The sequence below is a fragment of the Pecten maximus genome, chromosome 2 (genome assembly GCF_902652985.1).
Source record: "Pecten maximus chromosome 2, xPecMax1.1, whole genome shotgun sequence".
In the NCBI taxonomy this organism is placed as follows: domain Eukaryota; kingdom Metazoa; phylum Mollusca; class Bivalvia; order Pectinida; family Pectinidae; genus Pecten; species Pecten maximus.
Window position 1 is genome coordinate 33282064 of NC_047016.1, and position 25945 is coordinate 33308008.

At 33.0% G+C, this 25945-nt stretch overlaps 1 protein-coding gene across 2 annotated transcripts; it reads left to right on the plus strand.

Moving 5' to 3' along the window:
* The first annotated feature begins 1891 nt into the window (after window positions 1–1891).
* On the plus strand, window positions 1892–24776 carry LOC117321843 (nuclear receptor subfamily 5 group A member 2-like). 2 transcript variants are annotated; one of them, XM_033876433.1, is made up of 7 exons: window positions 1892–2144; window positions 12860–12988; window positions 16358–16498; window positions 17525–18300; window positions 18549–18653; window positions 18889–19042; window positions 19678–24776. In XM_033876433.1, the coding sequence occupies exons 1-7, from the start codon at window positions 2039–2041 to the stop codon at window positions 19923–19925; spliced, it is 1659 nt and encodes a 552-aa protein (XP_033732324.1). In that variant the 5' UTR covers window positions 1892–2038; the 3' UTR covers window positions 19926–24776. The 2 variants fall into 2 exon arrangements, with proteins under 2 accessions (XP_033732324.1, XP_033732325.1); XM_033876434.1 differs by lacking the exon at window positions 1892–2144 and adding an exon at window positions 10363–10510 and having other exon boundaries at window positions 19678–19925.
* Window positions 24777–25945: the final 1169 nt, after the last annotated feature.

Sequence of the window (25945 nt, forward strand, 5' to 3'; positions counted from 1 at the left end):
ACATTATATGTATTAGTTAGTGGTGGGCCGATAATAATAATCGAAAATAAGACGAAAAAGAAATAAAACTGAGCATCAATGACGCTTTTGAAAAGGCAATTAATCGGAAATTTCTTGAAATGTTCCTAAATCTTTGGCTTTGCATATTTTTGTAATCTTATATTTCATTAATATATTAATTGGTAATTTACAATCGTCTAAGGAAATTCAAATATATTGACAATGTTAAATGCTTTGTTTGTGTTCAGCATTCTTCTTATTCTTCTTCAAGCTGAAACTTAAAAGAAACTAGTGTTAAATTACAAAGGCAATTAAATTTTTGTACACTGTATTTAGCGACAGTTAATTCTATATCAAGGAATGACATATTACAATACTTAATAAGCAGTAAGGATTCATATAGGAGAGGATTTCAAGCTCACGCGAATGAAATCAATAAACTTTCACTTCTTGATTTATATTTCAATAAATGGGACGAAATAAGGTCGAGTCCCATAACTTTACTAGTGCAACATGTTCATAGGTCATAATGGGTTTTAATAAGACTACATAATTTCTTTAAATCCGATATTCGTATTATATATAAGCATTAATGAGCTGTCCATTGTAATATTACGTTAATTATAATTACCTGGCTAGATTCTACAGGTGATTTTCCCTTTGAGCTTATTATTCTTATGCAAATGCATCAATATCATAATCTAGAATAAATCTGCTGACATCAACTGGTACATCCTTTAAAATGTCTGTTCAACAGATTTTTAGTTAAAAAAAATTATTTAAAAAAATAGGGGCCGCGGTTGCCGAGTGGTTAATGTGTCCCGACACTTTAACACTAGCCCTCCACCTCTGGGTTGCGAGTTCGAAACCTACGTGGGGCAGTTGCCAGTACTGACCGTAGGCCGGTGGTTTTTCTCCGGGTACTCCGGCTTTCCTCCACCTCCAAAACCTGGCACGTCCTAAATGACCCTGGTTGTTAATAGGACGTTAAACAAAAACAAACAAAAGTTAAAAAAAAAAAGGTGTGATATTAAAAGTAAACATAGGAACAATAAACACTTATTTAAAGAAATCGATTATACACCTGTTCAATACAGGTAAGTGACCATAGCGTATATATGTAATACAGGAAAGGTCGATGTAACGAATTACACCTGTGTTTTATTTTGAAGAGATGTATTTTTCATTGCAATACAGTATCATATCGCATGTGGCAACGTAAAATGCTTTTCAAGCGAGATAACTCGCAGAATTTACAAAGCTTATTTAGAGCTGATGTGAGGTTAGCCTTACATACATTTGATAACTCGTTCAAAGAATATAAATAATGCCGTTATCGTACGTGCTCATAACTAACTAAATCATGCCAAGATTAAGTGTAATGCCTAATGTTAATAATTATTGAACACCTAAATAATTATCTTGTAGAAAATATATTTATTTCGTTTTTAATGTTAACAACCCTCTGACAGCTTTAACATAACTTTGAGAATATATGTTAATACATAAATCAAACATATTTATCAAACAATTTCTTTTCAAAGAGATGTACAGCCAACTGTTGTTGCCCACAATAATATACACGGCCCGTTATCCCTGGCCCAGTACTGGCCAGTAACGTCTTTATTGACCACTTGATCCTGGAGGACCCTACAGGGAAACGCTTTAGTCGTCTTTCCTCTAATTACCTACCGTTTTCCATCAATATGAAACATTCATTCACAATGTCTGATTTAATATAAATTACTTCCCTGATTTCTTAACGTAGTATATGTGTCAATGGGGATATTTATTGTATATCTAACGTTTGTTCTCTTGCCTTACCAGTTTGCCGTGTTTACAACAAAGTATCATAAACTGTCCTACTTTGCGTTTCGAATACGCATGCGTAGAGAGCACCTGTTAGCTGATTACGGGTTTGCTGTGCAGGAGGCCGCGGAGAGGACGGAAAAGGAGATAATTTTGGATGAATCTGTGAAAGCGGAAAGCGATTTATAAGACTTAAAGTATAACCTTATTCGCTGGTTATTGTATCAGTATGATACAACACATGGAAAAGTCAGAATTTGACTCTCAGTTACAGAGTAATACATCCAACTCGGAGCATGGCAGCAACTCGAGTCAGGGGGAAGGGAATGACGAAGGTGAGATACGCAGTCGGAAATGTGCACAAAATATTTCACAGGTCATATAATCAACCGTTGTTTTTAGTGCAAAGTAAATAGTTTGTCTTTCCGTATGTGCTTGGATACAAAAATCAACTAATGACGAGCTGTCACGGGTAAAATTAGGCGAAAACTTGTGCTATGGTATGCCGGTTTGTGGAGCATTGCACCGAATTTGTTGACATGTGGTTTAGTATATGAGGCTCCCTAGAGGGAGATAAAGAGGGAAAAAATCCTGTCCACTCGCTGCCCTCCTATGGCATATGTGACGTAGGACTATTATAAGATATACAATATACAGACTGTTATTTAATGAGTAATATAATACACAGTTCGGATTTTTGAATATTGATTTATGTAACATGCAATAAATAATACATGTATGTTAGAATCATTTGGCTGCTTTGGATATGGATTATGAATATTCATAACTTAGATAGGTAAAACACATAGGTCGAAGGGTGCATGATCAAGCAAACATTTTGTTGATACAGTGAGATGAAATAATAATTTTAATGTAGATTAAGTAGGTTGAAATGAAGAATTGTTATTTCAAAGAAAACTCAGCTTGATGTTTGAAGAAACAATATATTAAATCAGTATCAAATTATATTTCTTTCATACTTTATGAAAAGGTATTAGTATATATATTTTAAAATTACTTGATTCCAAGACTGATAAGAAATTAAGGTCAAAATTCACTCCCATTGATTATGGAGTTAATGTCATGATCAAGTGGTGATAGATAATAATTAACATAAGGTATAGCCATGCATTAAAAGTCATCTTAAAACAGAATATATTTTACCACCAGCCATGTAATTTTCTTATGTCTTAATTGTCATTGTAGCTAACAACATAAATTTATATCACCAAGAGAGATACATCATTTGCTTTAAATTTAATCCCTCACAATACTCTCATCAACTAAAGCTTTCAAAATTAAAACTTCAGGAAACAGTTCAGGAAATGTCGGAAGATATTTTCTCTGCGTCAAGTATCTTTTGATGACGTCGTTCATTATACCATGATGTATCCGTCTCATTTCTTAACATCTTAATTCTAGTTTTCAATTGTGTTCACCTCAATATTATTAAAACATAAAAGGGTGACAATTTCACAGTTTTCAAAGTTGTGCTCTATTCGGGTCTGTGAATTCCTGATCTCAAGCACTAAATCACCTATCTGTGAAATATGATTCGCTGCAGGTTCATGATTTACTGCTATTTTCACAATATTGAGACCTACATACATCATAAAGGAAAAATATTTACTAATTTTTTTTTAAAATCCTAAGCACCATTTTCACAAATTACCCGTGGGCAATAAATTTATTAAATCCCATAGATTGAAAATGAATACCACAGGAAAATGAGTCCTGCAGGAAAATCATTGGCCCAGGACTCAAATATCGGTGTTCCAAATGTCATTGATCATTATATACCATGTATACCTGTACTACCTGTTAATCGATGATTGATAATTACCTGTACTGTACACAGTTGCAGTTTCTCTTCTTCCACAATCCAATACAGAGAACTCTAAAAAATCAATTCAAATAATTAAATCCCAATATTTCATGTCCAGATCAATACAAGCTAAATTTGTGTATTTGAAAAACAAATTTCCATCACCACGTGTCTATCTTCTGTTAAGACTAAGCAGACTTGTATCTGTGTGTATTGGATTGGAAAAGTACATCTTCATATATAATCTAGCCACAGGATGTCACAAGTTCACACTCACACTTCAGGTGACAAATCCCGGTCAATGCCCTGAAAGAGTAACTAATTGTGCAGAAACATATATATGATCAGAAGAGTTATTCTTAAAAGATGTTTTTAACAGTATTTATATTACTGTGTTAAAACTAGATTGCGCTCGCTACTTATGGAAACATTTTGGCTGCCACATATATATATCCATAATGTACTTATGATGGTGCCAAGAATTTGTTATTGGTGTTTATAACTAATTACATGTCCCGAGGTGTGATCATCTATAATCTGTCTTGGAAGATCATTCAGAAATGATTTCCGGCACCTTAATCTGAGGTTTTCTTTTGCTAAGGTGTCAAAATTACTAACCGTTATAGGCCAAATTATTTGAAGTGATGAAGTCAAACCTGCCTTATCTGACTACCTGCATGACTTAGTGAGGCATCCTCATGGAATAGATCTTTTTGGATATTTTTCATCATAATTATTCATACTTTGTAATTCTTAATTCTAGTACCACCACTTTTACTATGATTATTTGAACGAAATGTGGGAGCGGGCCCCGGGGTGGGGATTAAGATGTGTCAGTAAAATATTTACTGTTGTGCATGGAGTGTGAGTGACCTTATAAATATTGTCATTATTTGACATATTATCTGAGCTTAGAGACATGATGGTGGGATGGAGGCGTGCACATGCCAAAAATGACAGCATTAACAATCTTTGATGAATACTCATATAAAATTATTTCACAACATAACTAAAATTGGTGCTGTAGCACCCAAGGGTGGGAGGAAACCGGAAGACCAAGGAAAATCCCTCATGGTCATGAACAGGTGACCCCTGTACCTTTTCGTGTCCGATCAGGGAATCCATCCCTGGTATCCTATAAGAAAGGCGAGTGTACGTGTCACCAATACTAGTCACCACCTAACCAACTGTACATGTATTCGACTAGAGAATGCTAGAGGCCCAATAGTGGTTTCCTTGCTGTCAAATATATCAAATTAGGTGAATATTTAGTGTAAACTTCTATGGGCCGGGTGCAATTTAGATTTACAGACTTTAGAACATGGTCAGAGTTTTAAGTTTTGGCATGTGATGAAAACAATCTGCTGGAAATCTGCTGGCCTGTTTTATTTGATTCACAATCATGACAAATTTCTTTGGATTCTCCATGTACAACCGACTTCAGAGACTGTTGTTTACAAATCCTGCGTATATGTTTGGACTAAGCAGAGGTATATGCCGTTACTGGATGCGAACATACTATGAACATGTATCTTATTTTCACACGTATATGCATATTCATAATTTTGACATTATATTAGAGAAATGTGCTATTGCATGATTTGTTCTCTTGTTAGAAATTGCATATGATAAATTCCATCCATGGTGACAAGGTGTTAAACTCTACACTGTGTAGGTTCTTCTAGGGTTGGATATTAGTAAGTAATTATGTAAGTATCTACCTTCGGGCACTGAGTATTGCAGTAATTGTAACTTGATAATTAATGATATGTTACCAAAGTAAGCTTACACAACTAATTTCTGGCCAACAAATTGTTAGATTCACTCTGAATTATAAATGCATATATCTTGTTTCAGTTGTGTTTTGAAATTACTTTAAAAAAAATTGAAAAAGAAAAAAAAAATCCTAGCCCACTTCTATGGCTATCATTGTAGGTAAATACACTGTGCTAGTGAAACAAGGAATCATGTATAAAGTTGCTTTATACATGTATAATCTTACCATGATCTGTCGACAAGTGCTTCATATATGAAACCAGTTCATATTTCTTTAAGACAAGATGATTTGAGGAAAGGGGATATTTTGTGTTGTGAATACAGAGCTATGTAGGGACGTTGGCATTGTGATAGCTGGCCCAGTGGTGTAAGGTATACTGTACAATGTACGTCCTGACACCCATTAGAATACATACACTGCCAAACCTTTTTTTTTAAACATGTTGATTTTTACTCACTGTTGAAGTACCCAGTCATTTTAATTTCTGCTGTGACATGAAAAACATATTTGTAAAAGAGGTTTCTTAACTTTCTTTTCTTTGTATACTACAATAGCAAATACAAATCTCACCTTATGGCTGAAAATGAGGTTACCTCTTCTTTTTGAATGCATTACCTAAAAAAAGTAATGTTTTTGAACAGGTGTCATTCAATAAATTTTCATTTTCATTTTAAGCACTTAAGTGTAGCCAAGAGCACAGGCGCTTGCATAGAAAATGCGATTTTCAAAAAAAAAAAAAAAAAAAATGATATGACAGTGGTATGTGTAATCTGTTAAGCTACACATACAACTGTCATATCTATTTTTTTTTTTTTTTTTTGAAAATCACATTTTCTATGCAAGCGCCTGTGGCCAAGAGCATGATGAATTAGACATTTCAATGTCTCTGCTAGGAATCGAACCTGGGACCTTGGATTACTAGTCTTTCTCAGTAGCTGGTATATTGTGGCTAATATTTTACCCAGGTTATATAAAAAGTAACGAAATTAAGCCTGGATCAGTTACAAGGTGTTTATAGCACTATGAATTCCTTGGTTTCACATAAAAAACAAAAGAGAATAAACTTGAAATGTTCAGTTTATGTGAATTTTTTTGTTCATGCAAATGAAGATAAACATATTATTTTATGCAAAAATATGGAAAATTATCAGTGATTTTTTTTGGGTGGATTTGGGGCCGAATTTGCTGTATTTTCCCAATTTTTAGTTCATATTTTCCCAGTCAGAAGTTGTAAGTTTCCTTGTTTGTTAATAAATATGAAGAACTGATGATCATAAGACATTTCACATAATGTTTTCACAAGCCAATGTTATAATAGATTGATCATAGCTATAGTATGCATATTCAAATGATATCAAAGCATAGTTTTGATTATTCTTTTTAAGCTTGGAAGAAAGTACATTTTTTCGGACATTAAAAAAATATGGCCTTATTTTCCCAATAGAAAAGGTACAGGCCCCTGTATAATCAGGGTAAGATAATCATTGATTATTGTTGAAACATAGTTGTCTTTAGTAATTCATCACTACCTCATCATGAAAAACAGTTCTCGTGCCTTGTTTTGTTGTGTTAAATAGGACCTGTTCCTACCCCATTAATTGTCAAGTTACTTTATAGTATGAGCTGTCTGCATTTTCATCCATGTAAAATTATCACCTCCCAATGTGTCTTTCTTCTACTTTCTTGCTATTTGTATATGTCCTTTTTCCCGGACTAATATTGTTTGTCCATTCATTCGTTCATTACAGATGGTACTTAAAAGCTAAAGTTTGAAAAAAAAATGCTAATAGCTTATAATGACAAGAGCACATACATAGTGTTACAGTTTGAATGTAATGGAATTAATCTATTGATTTTCATTTCTTGGCTTGTTGTTTCCAGTCTATTTTATTTAACTCTTTAGTCCTAGCTGTATAGCTTCAAAAGTTTAGACATTGGTCCATCATTGCTTCTTGATAACTTAATAGCCTATACTGATCTGATATAATGCCATTTTGTAAAGATATATACAATACAAATATACAAAGACTTATACTCATGAGTTCAAATGTGATCAGGCCTTAAAAATTATACATGTGTTTCTGCTAATGATATAACATACAAGAAAAAATAGAGTAGCTATATTTAGATAGATAAGGAAATCTTTTTATTTCTATATCATTTTTACTAAAGTTATATAGACAAGCAAGCTTGACTTAAATATTCCTTCTTTATAATTGCCAAAAAAGACTTCAGAGTAGGCACAAAACCATAGGGTTAGCGGAAACTGGTACCAGTATTTTTTTGACCTTAGTCAAGTTAGTTGACATTTTAAAATTGTAACTTTTTATAACTAAATTATAGTGAAACTTTTATTCAGTTACATGACGAAGGCTTAAATTAAAATCTTTATCAAATGAAGTCTACAACTAGGTATAACATGCTTAGTGAAGTTATAATTGTGTTTCATCAATTCTGGAGAAAGGGAGGTAACCATTCAAAATTTACAAATGTATTTTTGGAATTTGTCAACCTAGGTTTGTCTTATATTGAAGGGTATCTTATTAACTTTTTGTGGGTTAATTTATTGAACATTTATGAACTGGTGCTGAAAATAGGATTGACATTTCTGTATGATGTGTGACCATTTTTAGACATTACACTGTATAATCTGATTGACTACCTGTATCAATTACATATTTTTTTGAATTCAAAATTAAGAAGCTTATATAATCATGAAAGTTTGGATGATTTTGATAACCATTATTATCCATCCTTTATTTTTGGAGTTATGGCCCTTTATGCATTTTGTTATAGGATGTCTGTTCATTATATTAAGTAATTACAGTAATGACAGATTACCAGTTATTAACTTCAAACTAAGAAGCTTATTCACAATGAAAGCTCAAACAACTTCAGTATCCATTATTATCAATATTCGAAGATTGTATGTCTCTTTGGCTTTGGATGTTGTTTCACCCAGTCTAATCAAAATTTGACTTTTAATTCCACTTCTCTATGATGCACTCCAATAAAGTGTATAAAAAATATATTTCTTACATAATCAGAATTGCAAGTCTAATTTTAATCAGAATAAATTGTTGTTCTTTCTTCTAAGTACCTGGTATACTGGTGTCAAAATCTACCATACCATTTTTGATTTGGGAATTTCTGTCACAAAAGTATTTAAACATATTTTTATCAAGAACAAGAAAAAGACATATTTGTACCTGTAAAAGGAAATCATGGAAATATTGGGGGGGGGGGGGGGGGGGGGCATTTCTTAATTCATTCATTAGAATGTGAATGGGGAATAGTCACAATATTGTCTTCCAGGTCTGCCTCAAATTTCTTTTTCCATATTTTAAGATTTTGACTTAAGATAACGGGAATACTTATAAGGAGAAGATGCAAAAAAAAAATATCGGGATTTTAAAATTTTCTTTAGTGCAACATTTGTGTTAACTGGATACTCAATCTGATATAGATCATCATCATTATACGCTGTTGTGAATATCTGACAGTAGCCAATTCAATAAGGGATCATGTTCAGTTGACCTTCAATGAACCAATCAAAATGCAGCTGGTAAAATTTTACCAGAGCCTGTTTCCTCTCGGCACCCATCATGGCTGGTCATTATTGCATTCATGATATCCCAAGTGTTTCGAATCTGAATGTCAACCAAACTTAAGATGGCTGTGCCCATCACCAGCCACTTCATGCCCAAAACAATGAATCTTATGGACAAAGCATGCCTAGTTCTAGTTATTTGTGGGATTTGATTTGGCATAACAGACACTCTCCTGGAAGGAGAAAAAGTGGGATTAGGGGAGGCCAATGAACGTTTTCAATTTTTTCACTGTTTTGATATAGCTGTTCAATTTGCACAAGCTACTGTCAAACTGGCATGTAAGAAACACATTTTAATTGACAAAAACTGTATAGTTTGCAGTGTGGTCAACTGAAAATGACCCCTTATCAGCCACTCTCTTTGTGTAATGTATAATGATGATATGTATTTTAATCAGACTTCAAAATATTTCAATTTCGATCATCATATGTACATTTATATATATGTTGATTAATTATTGTCAAATCATAGCTGAATATAAACCCCAGGTGAATTAATAATTTGTGTTTTGAAATCTGGTTTAAAAAAAAAACACTTCATGTTCACAAAGAAATAATGTTAAATTCTGATCAGTTGTCCATGTGGCAAATTCCTGCATACATGGTATACCTATACATGCATTAGGTATTCATGTCTATGTAAATATTAATGATATCTAGTTTGAACCAGCTGATAGTGTCAGTCAGCTGGTCCCATCTCTACCGCAAACTTATCAACTGATATACTGGATACACTGGTAATCAGGATAATGATATTTGATACAGTTATTCACAGATTCACTAAAATCATAATTTTCAGAATAAGATTATACTGTAATTTTCTTCTGTGATATACTGCTAGTCATATAAAAATTAAAAATAGAAAGCCAGTACATTGACATAAATTTATTAACATAATTTTCTCTTTGGGTTATCAGTTAAATTCATTGTATTTTTGCATGAACTGATTTAATTTTTGCCATCCTGATGTCATAAAATTTTGCATTTTGTTATTAAATGTATGTTAGGCTATTTTCTGTGAAATATATGATTCATACAAATGTTCTGAGAAAATAAATTATTAACTTAGGCCATTGAAATAAACAAAATATTGATGTACTAAACCATGGCCACTATACTACATATGTATTATATCTGGGGGAAGGGGGTGGGGGGAGAGTTTGTGTCAAAATTTCTGATATTTATATAATCAAGATGTAAAACAAATCACAAAATATAGTCTTTCGAAAGTATTTCCATGATGTTTTGTTTTGGTTTTTTTTTTGGAAAATGTATAGTTATAGTGAAGTCTACTTTATTTTATTTATGAACATAATTTATTTCAATGTTGTTCTTAAGAGTTACTTCCCTTGCACCGTAACTCTCCTTCGTTGAGTGACCTAATTATGCATCAAGAATAACTTCCATGTTGGCTAGGTTCATTGCCCTGCGATTTACTGCTGTTTCTTGATAACAATGAACAGAAGACTACACGAAATAGACAAAGACCGTAAGTTCTGATATCCTTATTCTCATATTTACATCAGCAACTTGATTATATGACCGTTTTATGTTTACAACTGGTAGATCAATTTCGTACCAAGTGTCAACATTCGTCGGTGATTTTATCGGAATATTCAGACAGAAAAAAACGTCTGCTTTCTTCAAATGTAGTAGGCATGTTTCTTCAAAATTAAGAAAGCTTATGAGAGGAAATTTGTTATTTCTTTGACTTGGTGTAGTCTGATATTTGAAATCAATATCGTTGCTTCATATTCGGGTTTTCTGTAAATGTTGAGATGCTTCGGTATCTCATTTTGTCCGTCAGACATTTCGGATTTAGGAGTGCCGTGCCGATCTCGGTTCATCAATCAAATTGAAACGGAATGTCTCAACATCACAGAGATCGTTACTTCCATTGAACGTATTTTGTATATAATACTTAACTTATTTTTATGAATGTTTCATGGGTTCTTCATGTATATACACTATTTGTCTGAATTAAAATTAATTAATAATTAAGACATTCCAAAAACCGAACTTACGGGATTTATTCTCTTGTAGAAAATGTTGCCATATTCAAAACGTTTGTTTTCGTTACGTTGCAGAATATAAAAGAAAACATAATAAGTGTGGAAAATCCATTTTGATTGCTGAGTATTTTTCAAATTACATGTACCTTGATGCTGGTTATGGTCATGTAAATAAACAATTTGAATACAGATATTATTGTTTTAAATGCAGTTGAAGGTTTCAGAATTATAACGCTGACCATAAAAAAATTGTCCACTGTATAAATTTTCTCTGGAGAATAATTTTGATATAAACATGTACAATTCAATAATTTAATTGTGTGTGGTATATATATATCATATGGCATATAGTGGATCTGTCTATATTGACTTTTTTGCAGATCAAACTTTTTTTCAGATCAAATTAACACAATGCAATGTTATATAATGAAATTGAAATAAAAGAAAGTCTGACTTCTAAACAAAGACATACAATATTATAGGCCTACCTACTGGTTAGAAAACTGTACCAAGCATGATTGTCAATTGATTTTCATTATTGACATATATTCCTGCCACTTGCCACAGATTTCCATGATCTGACATGCATTGTCATTGTTAATGTTCAATTTAATTTCATCAAATTGTCACAATTTAAGACCGAGACTCATTTATATGAGACTTTTGATAAAATCTTTGAATAAGTGAGTGAGTGAGTGAATGAATAAATGAATGAAAATCTTGATACATTTGGCAACTACTCATAAAAAATTAGGGAAAATCAAGACAATTGAGATTTGATTGAGAGGATATCAGTGTAACAGTTAGGAGTTTATCAATATTTTTCAAATAATTTACATTGATTGTAAGAGTCATTAGTTTGTCATATTTCAAAAAGTAAATATGATTTTATTGTTAGAAGACTCGCAGTACTAAGTGCTCTGCTGACTATAGCTAGTAATAAGGAACTAATATAAAGATATTACCTGTAGGGATCTAACAATGCTGACAACTACTCCTTATGTCAAACTGTAGTGTATCATTGCATAGTAAATTTTTTATCCAATATTGTCCTATAAATCTGGGTAAAACTGTCCCATAATGACTTAATCAATATATATGTTTGATCAATTTCTCTTATGAAAGGTAATACTGCTGTCTTGTAAAATTGTGGTTTTGATATCAGTTTCTGTATATATACTGCTTGTTGGTTTATGAAATAAAGATTATAGATGATGAGATGAAAAAAATTTATCTATTAATATTGCTTTCCATTAAACCATATTGATCATGAACTAGACCAAGAGTTCTTGCATTCATAGATGTATCAATACATCATTATTCCTAAAAATATTTGATTACAAATAGGTATAATCAACAGGATCAGGCCTGCCAGAATAAATTTGAAATACAATTGGGCAGTCAAAAACAACTTTCAGAATCAAGCATTCTGTGTTGTTTTACAATGTCAGAAAGGTTTTACTAAACTTGGTATTTGTATTTGTATTAGGTGTGTAGCATGTATTTCTTCGTTTATTTTTGTGACTTTCATTTGCACATTTTGAGTGTACAATGTTTCAAGCTTAGCTTGCATTAGTTTTCAAACCCATTGTTTTATGGGGTTATATCTACACAGTGTGCCCTTGTTTTTAAAGCTTTGTCAGTTGTACCATCAATGGATCATATTTCAAAACATTTTACTAGTATGATGTCAAAATGGATGAATGATAGAAAATTCTCCAAACTATTTTGTGATGAAATATTACATCCCAATCAGATTGGCTTTATCTAATATTTGTTTTCAAAGTCATAATGGGCATCTAATTTTGTTTTCTTTTTTTCTTCAGCTTCAACCTCTGTTAATGAGATGCAGTACCCTCCAGATGTGAAGTCTGGCTTTGATGAGCTGTGTCCAGTATGTGGAGATAAGGTGTCTGGCTATCACTATGGTCTTCTGACCTGTGAAAGTTGTAAAGGTGAGTAATCCAGTTTTAATCATCAACACATGCATGTCTATGGATTTGATGTGGAGGATGTAAGGGGGGATGCTAAGGATATCGGCCATCTTTGGGGTTTCAGTCCCCTTAGTGTAAAACTTAGGTCTGTGTCACTGACCACTACTGATCATGAGTCGTAAAAACGTAAGTACACATAAACCGTGTAAATATTCCTTAGGGCATGTTTACTCAAAACAACAGGTAACAAATTAGCATTGTTTAGAAGTCACTGCCCTGTTGACTGATGGATGGACAAAGTAATGTAGACACTCTTAACATGGGTTTGATTACTCAGATTTCTGATCACAACTAATGATTTCAGTAAGAATTTCTGAAACAAAAACTTTATTTGATCGTACAACTAATGATCTAACTCGGTAAGAATTTCTGAAACAGAAACATATTTGGTCAATACTTATGTGACATCCTGACATACCATATTTACAGTTCAAATAAGCTCCATCCCCTAGTGAACAATTTTAATTATGAAGTTTTGGGAGGGCATATTTGTGAACCACATTTTGGTTATTGTTTAAGAATTGGAAGTTTATGTGAAATTTATTGCAAAATATCTAAGCCATTTTATAACATGTCCTGGGAGCAGAGCAACAACATGGCAAATATTTATAACATGAAAGAAAGATGGAATTTCTGATTATAGTCTATAAATAGAACACTAGAGAGTTCCATATTGACCAAGATCGAGAGGACCATATTGTACGATGCATTCTACTGAACTTTTCGACAATGTAGCAGCACTTTTAATTGGTCAGAATTATATATTTGATACATCAATGCAACACTCTTCTGAAGGCAGCACACATCCCTCCCCTCACCCACTACTACCTCCACCTCAAAGTGATATAATCTGCAAAGTGTGTTTAAATTTCATTGAAATGTAATGCATTCTCTGTTGTGCTGATGTTTATATTTTTACACAAAAGCATTTTCATCCTCTACCCAAGAAAACCTTCACTGATTCACGGGTGTAAAAATCCACTTGCCCGACGCCCGGGACAAGTAGTTTTTGAGTTCGGGCAAGTGAAAAATGTTGGTGTACTTGCCTTGGGCAAGTGAAAAAAATATTGTCTCTATCTTAACTTTCATGTTGGATTTCCAGAATGTAGTGGAATTGGATATATATATATATTGAAATATATTATAAACGTAACAATTAGCTATTGAAGTCGAACGATGAAACTAGGTCACCAGAGGCACATTCAGTTCAAAGACATTTTAAAGGGCATTTATGCTGATAAAAATAATAGAAACTGCATCTGAAGTATGAAATAGGGATGAAAAGAGCTAACTTACTGCAATCTATGCCTAAATGCTCTTATAAGACAGCAGCAAAAAGTTTTAACATATGAAAACGATCTTTGTTTATGTTTGCTGGAAGTACAATTTGGCAACTAATAATGAAGGCGGAATCTGGACCAAAAGTTCTGGAATTGAAAAAAATAAAGAAAAACAGTAAAATTTTAATACTTGTGGTTCACAATTAATTATAAAAATAATTCTTTTAATTTTAGATGAACATTTTTGAAGAAATAAAATAGTGATTGTATTTCTAAATTGTAATTGAAAAACACTGTTAACACTAATGATTCAAGATATTCCTTTTTGTATCGCATATTGGGGCAAGTAAAATTATGATCGGGCAAGCAGATTTTTGGGCTCTACTTGCCCAGGGCAAGTGGTGTGAAAAATATTTTTACACCCCTGCTGATTTATTTAAAACCTGGGTTTTTGACTCCTCTGAAGAATAATTTTGCTTCAATATGACACATGAACATTTAGCATGCTTTTGTCTCCTCTGTATTGATATTACATGATGTAAATCATAATCTGCTTTCTTGGTGTTATTATGTATAAAGTTAACTTGATGATATGTGTGTGCCCCAATTAAAGGTACAAAGCATGCAAAACCTGTTTTAAAATGTGTTGGTTTCACGGCCGTGCACTGACCTTCCCCCTCTGTATATCAACTTCTCCAAAACTGCTGGATCAAATTCAATGAAATTTGACAGGAAGCTTTAATTAGGTGCTTTACCAAAATCATGAATTTCATTACCCTGGGGTCTCACATTTTCCCCTGGGGAGGGGATAAAGTTTACTACAGTTTTTTATAGGGAAAACACATTTTGACCATTATTTGTTCTCATTTTTGACTATCATTTGTTTGATTTCAATTGGAATTAATTCTAACTTGGTAAACAGTATCAGCATGGGATGACAGCTATGGTAAGCACATGTTTGTCCTGGCTGTCCCCCACATTAACTGAAATATTCCGATAAGCTCTTGTTCATTAATGAAATTTAACTACTGAAGCTGTGCTTGTTCGTGTAATCTGTTATTTACAAACCAGATTTCCCGTTTTACAAGTCTGTAAATGTCTTGTCATGATATAATGCCCATTGCATTGGTTATGTTTTTACTTTAATTTTGGACCACCATCTGAAAACATGTAATACATAGTGTGTTTGCACATGTTGATTTTTGAGTGTGAAGTAGTTAACATATATACAAAGTAGCTGTACAGTGTATGCATGTGGTTGTCAGTTAATCAGTGTACTTGTTGTCAATACCTGTGTGTGAGATATATTTTACTGGTATACATTATGAATGTACATGTACAGTGGTAGTAAACACAGAATGACAATATATGATTTAATTATTTACACCTGTCAATTACTCATTGCACTGGTGTGTGGAAAGCTTCATTGTGGTAATTAGAAATGTTGCTTATTTATGAGAAAAATTCTCATTAATCAGACCTTCAAAGGAGATTTTGTCATGGTGGGCTGGTAATCCCTATATTATGGGAATGTGCATGATATTTTATGACAGATATGCATACAATATTGAAAATATTTTTCAAAATTATGCATTAAGAGTTAGTTCAAAGTATGCAAATGGTTTCTTTTTTGCTGGTACATGTATATAAAAAAATCCTTCTTGACAGACTTTTATTTGATACATTCCATTTCATTAAAACCCCTGGTAACATTCTGTGCTGTCCAGTTTATCCTTATTATTTATTGCAAATGTTAATTTATTCTTTTGATGCTTAGTAAAATGTTACCATAAAGATTTGCTAATAAATGCTTTAAATCATGCTATCAGCACCCCTGTTCCAAACTTCCAAGTATATTGGGAGCAAATTGTAAGGTTCATCTAGATCTGCAGGTGATTGCTTTAAAATTAAATTAGAATGGTGTTTTTTCATAGATCTCTCAAAGATAGCATAGAACATCACAGAATTGCTTGATGAATATTAAAAGCCACATATAACACAATTAATGATACATATGGTATTGTTGTAACATCTTTTCATTTTGTTGCAGGATTTTTCAAAAGAACAGTACAGAACAAGAAAGTGTATTCATGTGTTGATAATAGAAGCTGTCACATCGACAAAAGCCAGAGGAAACGATGTCCCTTCTGTAGATTTCAAAAATGTCTGAGTGTTGGGATGAAGCTAGAGGGTAGGTGTATCTGTTTGTGGAATCATGATGCTATAGGCTAGGGCTTTGCATTATAAAACTGGTATGTAGGGCACACCTATATGGCAACAGCAAACAGATCTTGCAAAAGCCTGAAAATAAAAAAATACTACTGATGACATTCAAGAGCAGTAATTTGTACATAAAAAGAGGATTAAAAAAGTAATTGGCTAAACTTATTGTGTTAAATAAACTTAACTGGCATTTTATTTTCATTTGTTCATCAGAATTACCTTTGTAATGGAACTTAAAAAAATAAACTTTGTAGAAATGTCGCAATATGTGCTTCAAACTTGACGTTGTCTAGATAAATGCAGCCGTAGTTTTGAATTATTTAGAAGTCCCTTGTCAGCTCCATCCCTTGTGATGGAAGTAAATTAAAAGGAGACAATACAGTCATTAAAATTTGATATTGCATTCTCACAGCTTGGTGAAGCAGAGCTGATGAATAATTGATTACGGAGACTGTGGTGTAGAAAGCTCCCTATAATTGTGATCATTACATAATTTAATGGTGGTGCTGTAAAGGTATTGGTGTCAAAATGATAAAGCCATATGTTTTCCTGGATTTGATGACTTGTTTAAAGGGAAACATTCACGATGTAGTTTAATTTTGTTTAACTCTTCCAGGAACATGAACTTTAAAAATTACAACTTTCGATTGCATATTAAAAGTTATTTCAAGAATGCTGTATGTAGGCTGTTTCTAGCACATTTTGCTAAGGATTCAGCTCTTTCCCTAGTACTTACTAAAGCACAGATTGCTAATTTGGTTTCAAAAGTCTCTCACTTAAGGTTTGTTTCATTTATTTATTAATAGCATTAAAAATATGTTATGGATTTGTTGCAAGCATTTTCAAGATTAATGAAAATGCATTGGGTTCTTGATACCAGATAGTAATCTGTGTCTGTTAAAGTACTGTAGGACAGAAGCATGCTATATTACTCAAATTATTTTCATGGTTTTAATGGATTATTTCAATTTTTCTTTTGTTATTTGTCTTGTAGCAGTCAGGCAGGATAGAATGCGAGGAGGAAGGAACAAGTTTGGCCCAATGTACAAACGTGATAGAGCACTGAAACAACAGGTGGCAAGGCAGCAGCACCATCTAATGGCATCTTGTGGCATGCACCTAATGAATGGAATGGCCCCTCTCCCTCCCTCCTCCGAGGACATTAAACCCGACCCAGCAATCCTACAGCAAATGGCTGCCAGTATCAATGCAAACATGGGTGGTTACGGGATGAACCACTCTCCTCTCTCTGGCATGCCCTCCCCTGCAATGCCCGACTCTCCCCCTACAGATCTAAGTCGGGTGTCGGGCATGTCCCAGCATTCCCCAGTGTCCTCTCCTCCAGGGCACTACTCCTCCCTGTCGCAGCAGACCTACCCTTCCATGATGACAGCATTAAGGAACAACTACAGTCCATCACAGCATCATTCTCAACACCACCCCCACTCCCATCACCAGCCCATTCACCCTCCCCATCACCATCAGCACCACCACTCGCAACAACCCCACCACCACCAGATGTCACCGATGGCTGCAGCGCCACCTATCGTGCCAATCGTGCCTCAATTGATTATAGACATGAAAGCAAATTTGACTGACGAAAACGAAATATGTCAGAAACTTTTCTCATTTGTGCAAACTCAGTATGGCCATGAGGACGTAGTCAACCAACCACTTAAACTATTGCAAATGATATGCAAATTGTCTGACCAGTTGTTATTCCTCATGGTAGAATGGGCAAGGACGTCAGTGTATTTCAAGGAATTCAAGGTGAGAACTAACTTCGTTAAATCTACAAGCTTATAATTAGCTACATAGGGGAATTATCCTAACAGTGGTATAACCCAATATTAGCTATTTGCTTCAGTGCTAATTCAGATTCTAAGTGTGTGAATGAAGGCATGCTTTGATATTTTAAGTTATTCGTTTAGCTACATTTCTCTGTTAAATATTGATCACTTTTAATCACTTTTCAGCAAGATAATTCTTATTCTCTCATCTTTTATGCAATATTACAGGTTGAGGATCAGATGAAAATGTTACAGCACAGCTGGAGTGAGATACTCATCCTCGACTTAGTTCATCGGCTAGTCAGGGAAATCTGGTCAGGGGAAGTAACTCTAGTAAGTTAGATTTGGATGATCAGTTGATGAAATGGCTTTTATCTGTTGATAGTTTGTAATTGAAATTATATATGATCAGACATTTCAAAATACTTTTACATTAATAACAGATAGCAGCAATATCACTTGATGGTTTATTTTAGGTTTTTAGGTTTATGCATGAAAAACAATTTCAATCAATAATCTTTGTAATTTTTCCATATTGAAAGTAATGATCTTTACTGTCAATTTTCAGGAGAGTGGACAGAAACTAGCATTGGATTGCCTGGATAAACTTGGCCTAGCAGATGCAAAAGATCGTATCCGAGACCTCATTCGCAAGATGAGAGACCTAAAAATAGATGTTAACGAATACCTGTGCCTCAAGTACCTTATCCTTTTAAATCCAGGTATGTCCTCTCATCTCTGGTTTCACAAAAAGGAAATTCAATAATGAAGTTAACTGGATTAATATCCTGAGAGTAAAGAAGTATAAGTATTGCTTAATACAAGATTGACACAAGAGAGGTGTAAAATGTACTAAAAAAGAAAAGTATGTGTTGTGTGTTCTTAAGGGCCGCCATGGTCGGGTGGTTAAGGTGTCCCGACACTTTATCACTAGCCCTCCACCTCTGGGTTGCGAGTTCGAAACCTACGTGGGGCAGTTGCCAGGTACTGACTGTAGGCCGGTGGTTTTTCTCCGGGTACTCCGGCTTTCCTCCACCTCCAAAACCTGGCACGTCCTTAAATGACCCTGGCTGTTAAAAGGACGTTAAACAAAAACAAACAAACAAAATGTGTGTTCTTGCGAAAAAATAATCCACAGTTATACACTGTAATGTCAATCTGATTTTGATTTTCTCCCCAATTCAAAACTCTTCTCTTCAAAGCGTTGTGACTTCAATATGTTTATTATTCACATTCGGACATTGATCATGTTGTGTATTTGCAATTTTGAAGTGAAAGTATATCACGAAAAAACTACAGTCAGATTTGCTTAAAGAAATATATTACTGGCATTTATACTCCATTATTTGTCTTGTAGATGTGCCAGGTCTTGAGAATCGTCACCATGTGGAACAGTGCCAAGAAAGAGTCAATGCAGCATTGATGGAATACTGTGTAAACTTCTATCCAAGTGTCAAGGACAAATTTGGACAGGTGTTGCTACGGTTACCGGAAGTGCGACTTATCAGTATTCGTGCAGAAGAGTTCTTGTACTTCAAACATTTAAATGGAGAGCTTCCGGAACAGACACTTTTAATAGAAATGCTACACTCCAAGAAAAAATGATTTCTCCTGTGTTTAGGCTAGATGTCTGTATGTCGAATAGTTTATGTATATCAAGATTTTTACCTTTAGTCATATGATAATGAACATTGTTTGTGATGTCAGAATATGTGTTTGTACTGCAGCAACGTATTTGTTTGTAAATACTGGCACAAATATTTCAACTAGTGTTGAATACCTATAGACTCCCAAATAGGTCAGTATTCAGATTGTTGAAACCTCATACAAGTGATAAGATCTACTGCAGTTTTTCAAAGTGCTTGCGATAGGTCTAGTGACAAAATCCATTGTTGATTACTTGTGTTATATTTGAAAATAGACAAATACTTAATCAAAATCTAAATATGAAGATCAACATAAAGAGTGCTAATCTTTGTTTAGAGGAAATGTATATGTTACTGATAACTATTTATTTATTGACATTTTTTTTAAATGTCACTGTTTTTTGTTTGTTTTTTTTGTTGTTTGTTTCTTTTTTTTAATCTGACATATTTCTCTCAATTTTCACTTCTTTGCAGTCATCAATTATTTTGATCTTTTAAATAATCAGCCTTGACTTGAAAAATTTTGAAGTTTAAGAAAAAATGTTTGATTTTTAGGTAATAAAGTGAGTTAATATGTTTGGAGAAAAAAAACTTGATAGTTTGCATCCATATATAATCAAAAGGTCAGTTTTATTTCATAAATTTGAAGCTTAATATTCAGCGAGTACTTGATTTGATTACAGTAGTGAAAAACTGTATGGTACTAATTGTTAATTTAAACTGCTGAATAGCATTTATATTTTCAAATGCCTTAGCTGCTGACATTTTTATTCAGAAATTTTTAATTGTTGGGTGGTAATCTAGTTAATCTGTTTGCTTCTCCTTAAGTCTTTTTTATGTAACTATTATTAATTTTTTTTTTTTTTTTATTATTATTATTATTTTTATTAGTTATTCAGAAATCATCCCTAAATCCATCAAATTTCAGTCTGTCTTTTGTTAAAATTGCTGAATAGTCCTTCAGTCAGCATTATTAATTATTTATTTGATTTTGTTAATTTGATGAATATTGGTACAGATCTATATATTTATTGGCAACATATTCAAATGTGAATATGTCAGATGAAATTTGCATACATAGATGATTTTTTTTTATTTTTGAAAATTGCAGTATAATGATGTCGGACAGATTTATAATGATCAACAGACAATAACTATTCATGTATCTGGTTTATCATCCCGTCTTCAATGTGGATGCAAGCCAAAGGGTGCATATATGTAACACATCAGGGAGAGACAGTTATCAAAAATGCCTGGCCCCCTTTCTGTCCCCACTGTAAACCCCTACTATAAGGTAGTATATGTAGTGTAGTGACGAGGGGACTTGTGGGGCTAGGTAGCTACCCAGGTAAAGCAATACAGACTATCAGAGTATAGGGAATACACATCTGGTTATTTTTTGTTCTCATACAGGTTATTTGTGTGATTGAATATGGTATATACATCGACAGAATATTAAAAAGGTACTCAATTATTTGTTGAAACCTGCTATAGGGCAAATTGTGATGAAGATATTAAAGTATGTTTCAATTTCAAAAATCTTCTTTTTTTAATTTTTTTTTCTTAATCTGATTTAATAAGAATTGCAAATGAATAATTTTTTATTTGTGAATTTAATGTGTACGAGTTGGTAGTGAGAATTTTTAAGTGTCTACTGATGCATGATGGAATATGTATTGTTTAATAGTGCTTGTTCTAATTGTGCTTCTTTATTCAAAGTTAATTATGTGTGTATTATTGATATTTCTATTGTTGGTATCAATGAATTTTTGTGTACTTAATATTTTGAAAATCTAAATTTCTGTTAGAAGGTGAATGTATTATCAAATTGCACAGTTTCTTCCACGCCAGGAGCGTTTGCACTGTAATTAAAATTCATGATACAAAAGTACAGATAATTGCATTGCACTCTTCAATATTGTTTAATTCAAAAACATTCCAAATTTGGTAGAAAAATATGTTTAACTCTAAATATTACTACTTTATTTATTGTTAAAGCTTCTCTTTTCTCAGAATTATACAGAAGTTTATGCAACTTGATTTCAATTACAGGTATATTTAATGTGGTTTCATGTATATTTTCAGAATTATGCACTTCTGATATCATCGTTTTTAGCAGCTGCAGTTTTGGCGTTCTTCTTAAATCTATTCTTTGAACAGATAAGTGTAGTATTGAGATGTTAAATGCCAAAATACTAACTTTTTTTAGCACAATGGTTTTATATATGAGATAATTATGATGTATTTTAGATGCATACAGTTTTTCTTTAAAATGTCCATTAGCTATTTTAAATTGAAATCCATGGACTTTTTTATTAGAAAAAAGAAGTTTTGCAAAAAAGGTTAAAGATTGGTCTATTAAAATGGCATATAGTTTGCCTGATAAGGGGAAGTAATTTTACCAGATATTCTTTGGAAGTATTCTTGTTGTGATAATTCTATGCTCGTGTGTATATACCCCAGTATTTTTACTATGCTACAGTGCTATTGTTTACTTGATGTTTTAAGGGAATGTGCCATTTTTACGAAATAAGTGCATGTTGTTAATGTTCATGTAAAGTCGATGCACCTTGACAATTTTTTAGTGGTGAATTGATAACTTTTAAGTATACATGATTTCTACTATTTGTGAGTGCTTAATAAAACCATTGAGTCATTAAATATAAAGATTTAGATTGAAATAATATATATTTTTCCTCTGTGTTTTTAACCTATTTTGTTTCATTTAGAAACCTATTTGAATCAGAAAGGCATGGAGTTGTCTTGATAGTGCTGTTGTCATTTGTAAACTTGATCTTGCTCTTATTTTGATGTTTCATTAATCTTGCTTGGATATCAAACGTTTCCGTTTTGGTTCTAAAGAGTTTAAGTCTATTGTTGGTGTTTTTATCGTTAATCATGTTTTCTTGATTTTAAAAGAAATTTTGCTTTACAGACAAAAGAGATGGAAAAGAAATATAGTACTTTCATGGTCTGTTGTAGATCTATTTTTGGCCAATTAGCTGTTCATGTTAATGTGCCGTTTTTTAAGGATGACCAGATATTGTATATCAGCATTTAGCCTTTGTCTTTATATTCATGCATGTTTGGCAGTATTTAAGCATTCTACTGTGAACTCTTCAGCACTGTCTCGCTGTTTTAGGTTATTATAACCAGCAAAAGCAAGCGCCCACATTCATCATTTGGTACCTATTTTGTAAACTTTATATAGTATGTTCCAGACTTTATTTCAAAACTTTAATTGTGGACCTTCAAATTTTGCTAAGGGATTGTTGAAAAGTGTATCTAAAGACGTTATAAAAAGAAATAAGATTTCATTTCATTATTTAAGCATTCTATTTGTGGAAACATATCCGGCAGCTAACTTCTGGTATTTATACACTAACTGTGATTTGTACTAACTCCTGATCATATTTTGAAAGAGATGCTACTGAAAATTTAATCAGATGGGGAAAAAATGTGATTGTTCATTTCATTTAAATGACTCGGCAATATTTTTTCAGAAATGTAAAAATATAAGGTTGTAACACTAAATATCAGAAAATTCTTAGGAAACATGGGGGTCTGAGCTTTCAATCAAATTATTTTGTTTCGTTACGTATTGATCATGTGTTTGTCCTACAAAAACCAAGCTCATTTACCAAGAAGAGTATGACGTTGTTGATATGGTGTGATGGAGGCCAATATCCTTATGTTGAATGTTGGGTCACAAAAGAATAGATGTTGAAGCCTACAGACTGTATGTATATATAAATATATAAGAGTTGTTGGGTATGGAGGAGAGAACATTACTATTTTTAAACAGGTGTTTTTATTTAACACTAACATGTAGATATAGCTCTCACCTACCTGTATACTTAATTTTTAATATTTATTTAATTACAAATTTAACCATTAAATCATATCAACGATGAAAATGCATTTTCAAGTATTGACCATGAACATTGTTTTAATATTAAGCATTATATTTCAAATTTCCTAGTTTGTAGTAATATGTGCATGGTCTCATTCTTTTACAAAGTCATCGGAATAAGGGTTCCACGGGAAGGTCATGAACACAGCAAAATTCAATCATATCGAAAAAGTATATATTGTATTAACCTAAGAGTATCAAACGCACAATTATACTGTAACATTGTATTTAAGATTCCCTTAATTGCTAAATGACTTTCAACTGATTATTTATGGGTCGATTCGGCAGTTTTTTTCTTAATCAATCCGCCGAAGATTATTTAATGTAACTAATTGCCGAATTGACAAATTACTTTTTTAACCAATCCGTTAAACCAAGTACAGAAATACTGTATATTTGGATTAGCTTAGTAAATACACTTTTTAGAGATATCATTAGAAGACCTATGCATGTGTTCTCCATAACACTCTGGGGACTTACCTAGTATCTGAAGTTGACGTTATGTAAACGAGACGGCTGATCATGTGATTGATTGGACTATAGACCGGGCTATTCACCGGGAGATGAGAGGGCGAGAATGGAAGAAGTGACTGGTGCTGGTGTAAGAAAGTATGGAAGGAGAGTTGGAAATTGTCGTTTTATGGAAGGATAGTTGGAAATTGTCGTTTTAACTAGTTTTTAATCGTTTTTTCACAGAAAATGTTATTAAAAGTGCTGCCGATTATTTTGACAATGCCCCTGTTTATGTCCAGATTACTCCGCACACATGAACACCTCCCAATATTTGTGAGTACCGTTGATGTTACCGTTTACATGGTTGTACGAAAGTACAGATATTTTAATATGTATTGGTCTTTGTCTGGGCCTCACCAGACATGAAATAAAAAATGAAAATTATGCTAAGCTTTAGTTTTCTTTTTCAAATGTATGAAGATACGTATGTTGTACTTTGAATATGATATAGCAGCTGCAGTATACATAATTATGGAAATTACTCGCAAATACCGTAGTTACAATATTACCTGTACTTAGGTACATGTATATGCATACATAACTTTGTTGAGAAGAACAATTTCAGAATATTCATTAAACGGAAACTTATGAGAAATTAGAAGTCTCATCATGCTTTAATATGTATGTAGTACGAATAGGTCACAAAACTAAACCTGATCGATGTGATCACTAAGGTTGTAAATCAAAGAAATTTCCATTCGAAATCGGATCAGTTTCCTTGTATTCAGGAAAAAATGAACCAATAAAAAATGGACTCAAAATTGCCTCTCGTATAACACGGTAATGTGTAAGAGATAAATAAGCACGAAATGCTTATTAAATGTTTTGTTTAAAGTCTTCAGGATTTGAAGGATCACTTGTTTTAACAAAAAAAAAATGGTGTAGAAAACTATAGAGTTTTGATATCTTCATTGATAAGTGAAAACTGGACGACTTATTTCATATTATTATCAAATGTTTCTGTTTTTAATATAAATGTCAAAACAACAGTCGAATAAATACTGCAGATATAAAAAATACAGTGGGCAATGCCTTCTTTAAATGACGTTCGTCAATGGGAGCCGCCGACCATACTGTAAACGTGGAAATTTACGCGAGGGGGATATTTACGCCGAGTCCTTTTGATCGCAAAAATTTCCCCCACGCGCATTATTCGGATACCGATTGGCGTAATCTCGAACTACAAATGGGTGGATCGATCACGAAAATTAACCTCACGCGTATAGTTTGCATATCGAAATCGCGAAATTAACACAACACAACACAACACCCACACATGTGTTCATCAAGTTGTATTATAATAAAAGTACACATGAAGTGGCATACTAACATAACTATGAATAAAACTTTCTCCTAAAACCATTTCGTTTAAAACTAGAACTGTCGCCAGGATGGCTCATTAATACCCCTGCAATCTGCACGAGTCAATGGTGAATTGGAACTGTTAATTAGAGGCTAACTAAGATAACACAGTAATATAGTGTCCAGTTGCCATAGCAACCTAATTTTGAAAAAAAGAAAGTGGCATGCACATCTACACATGGTCCTCTATA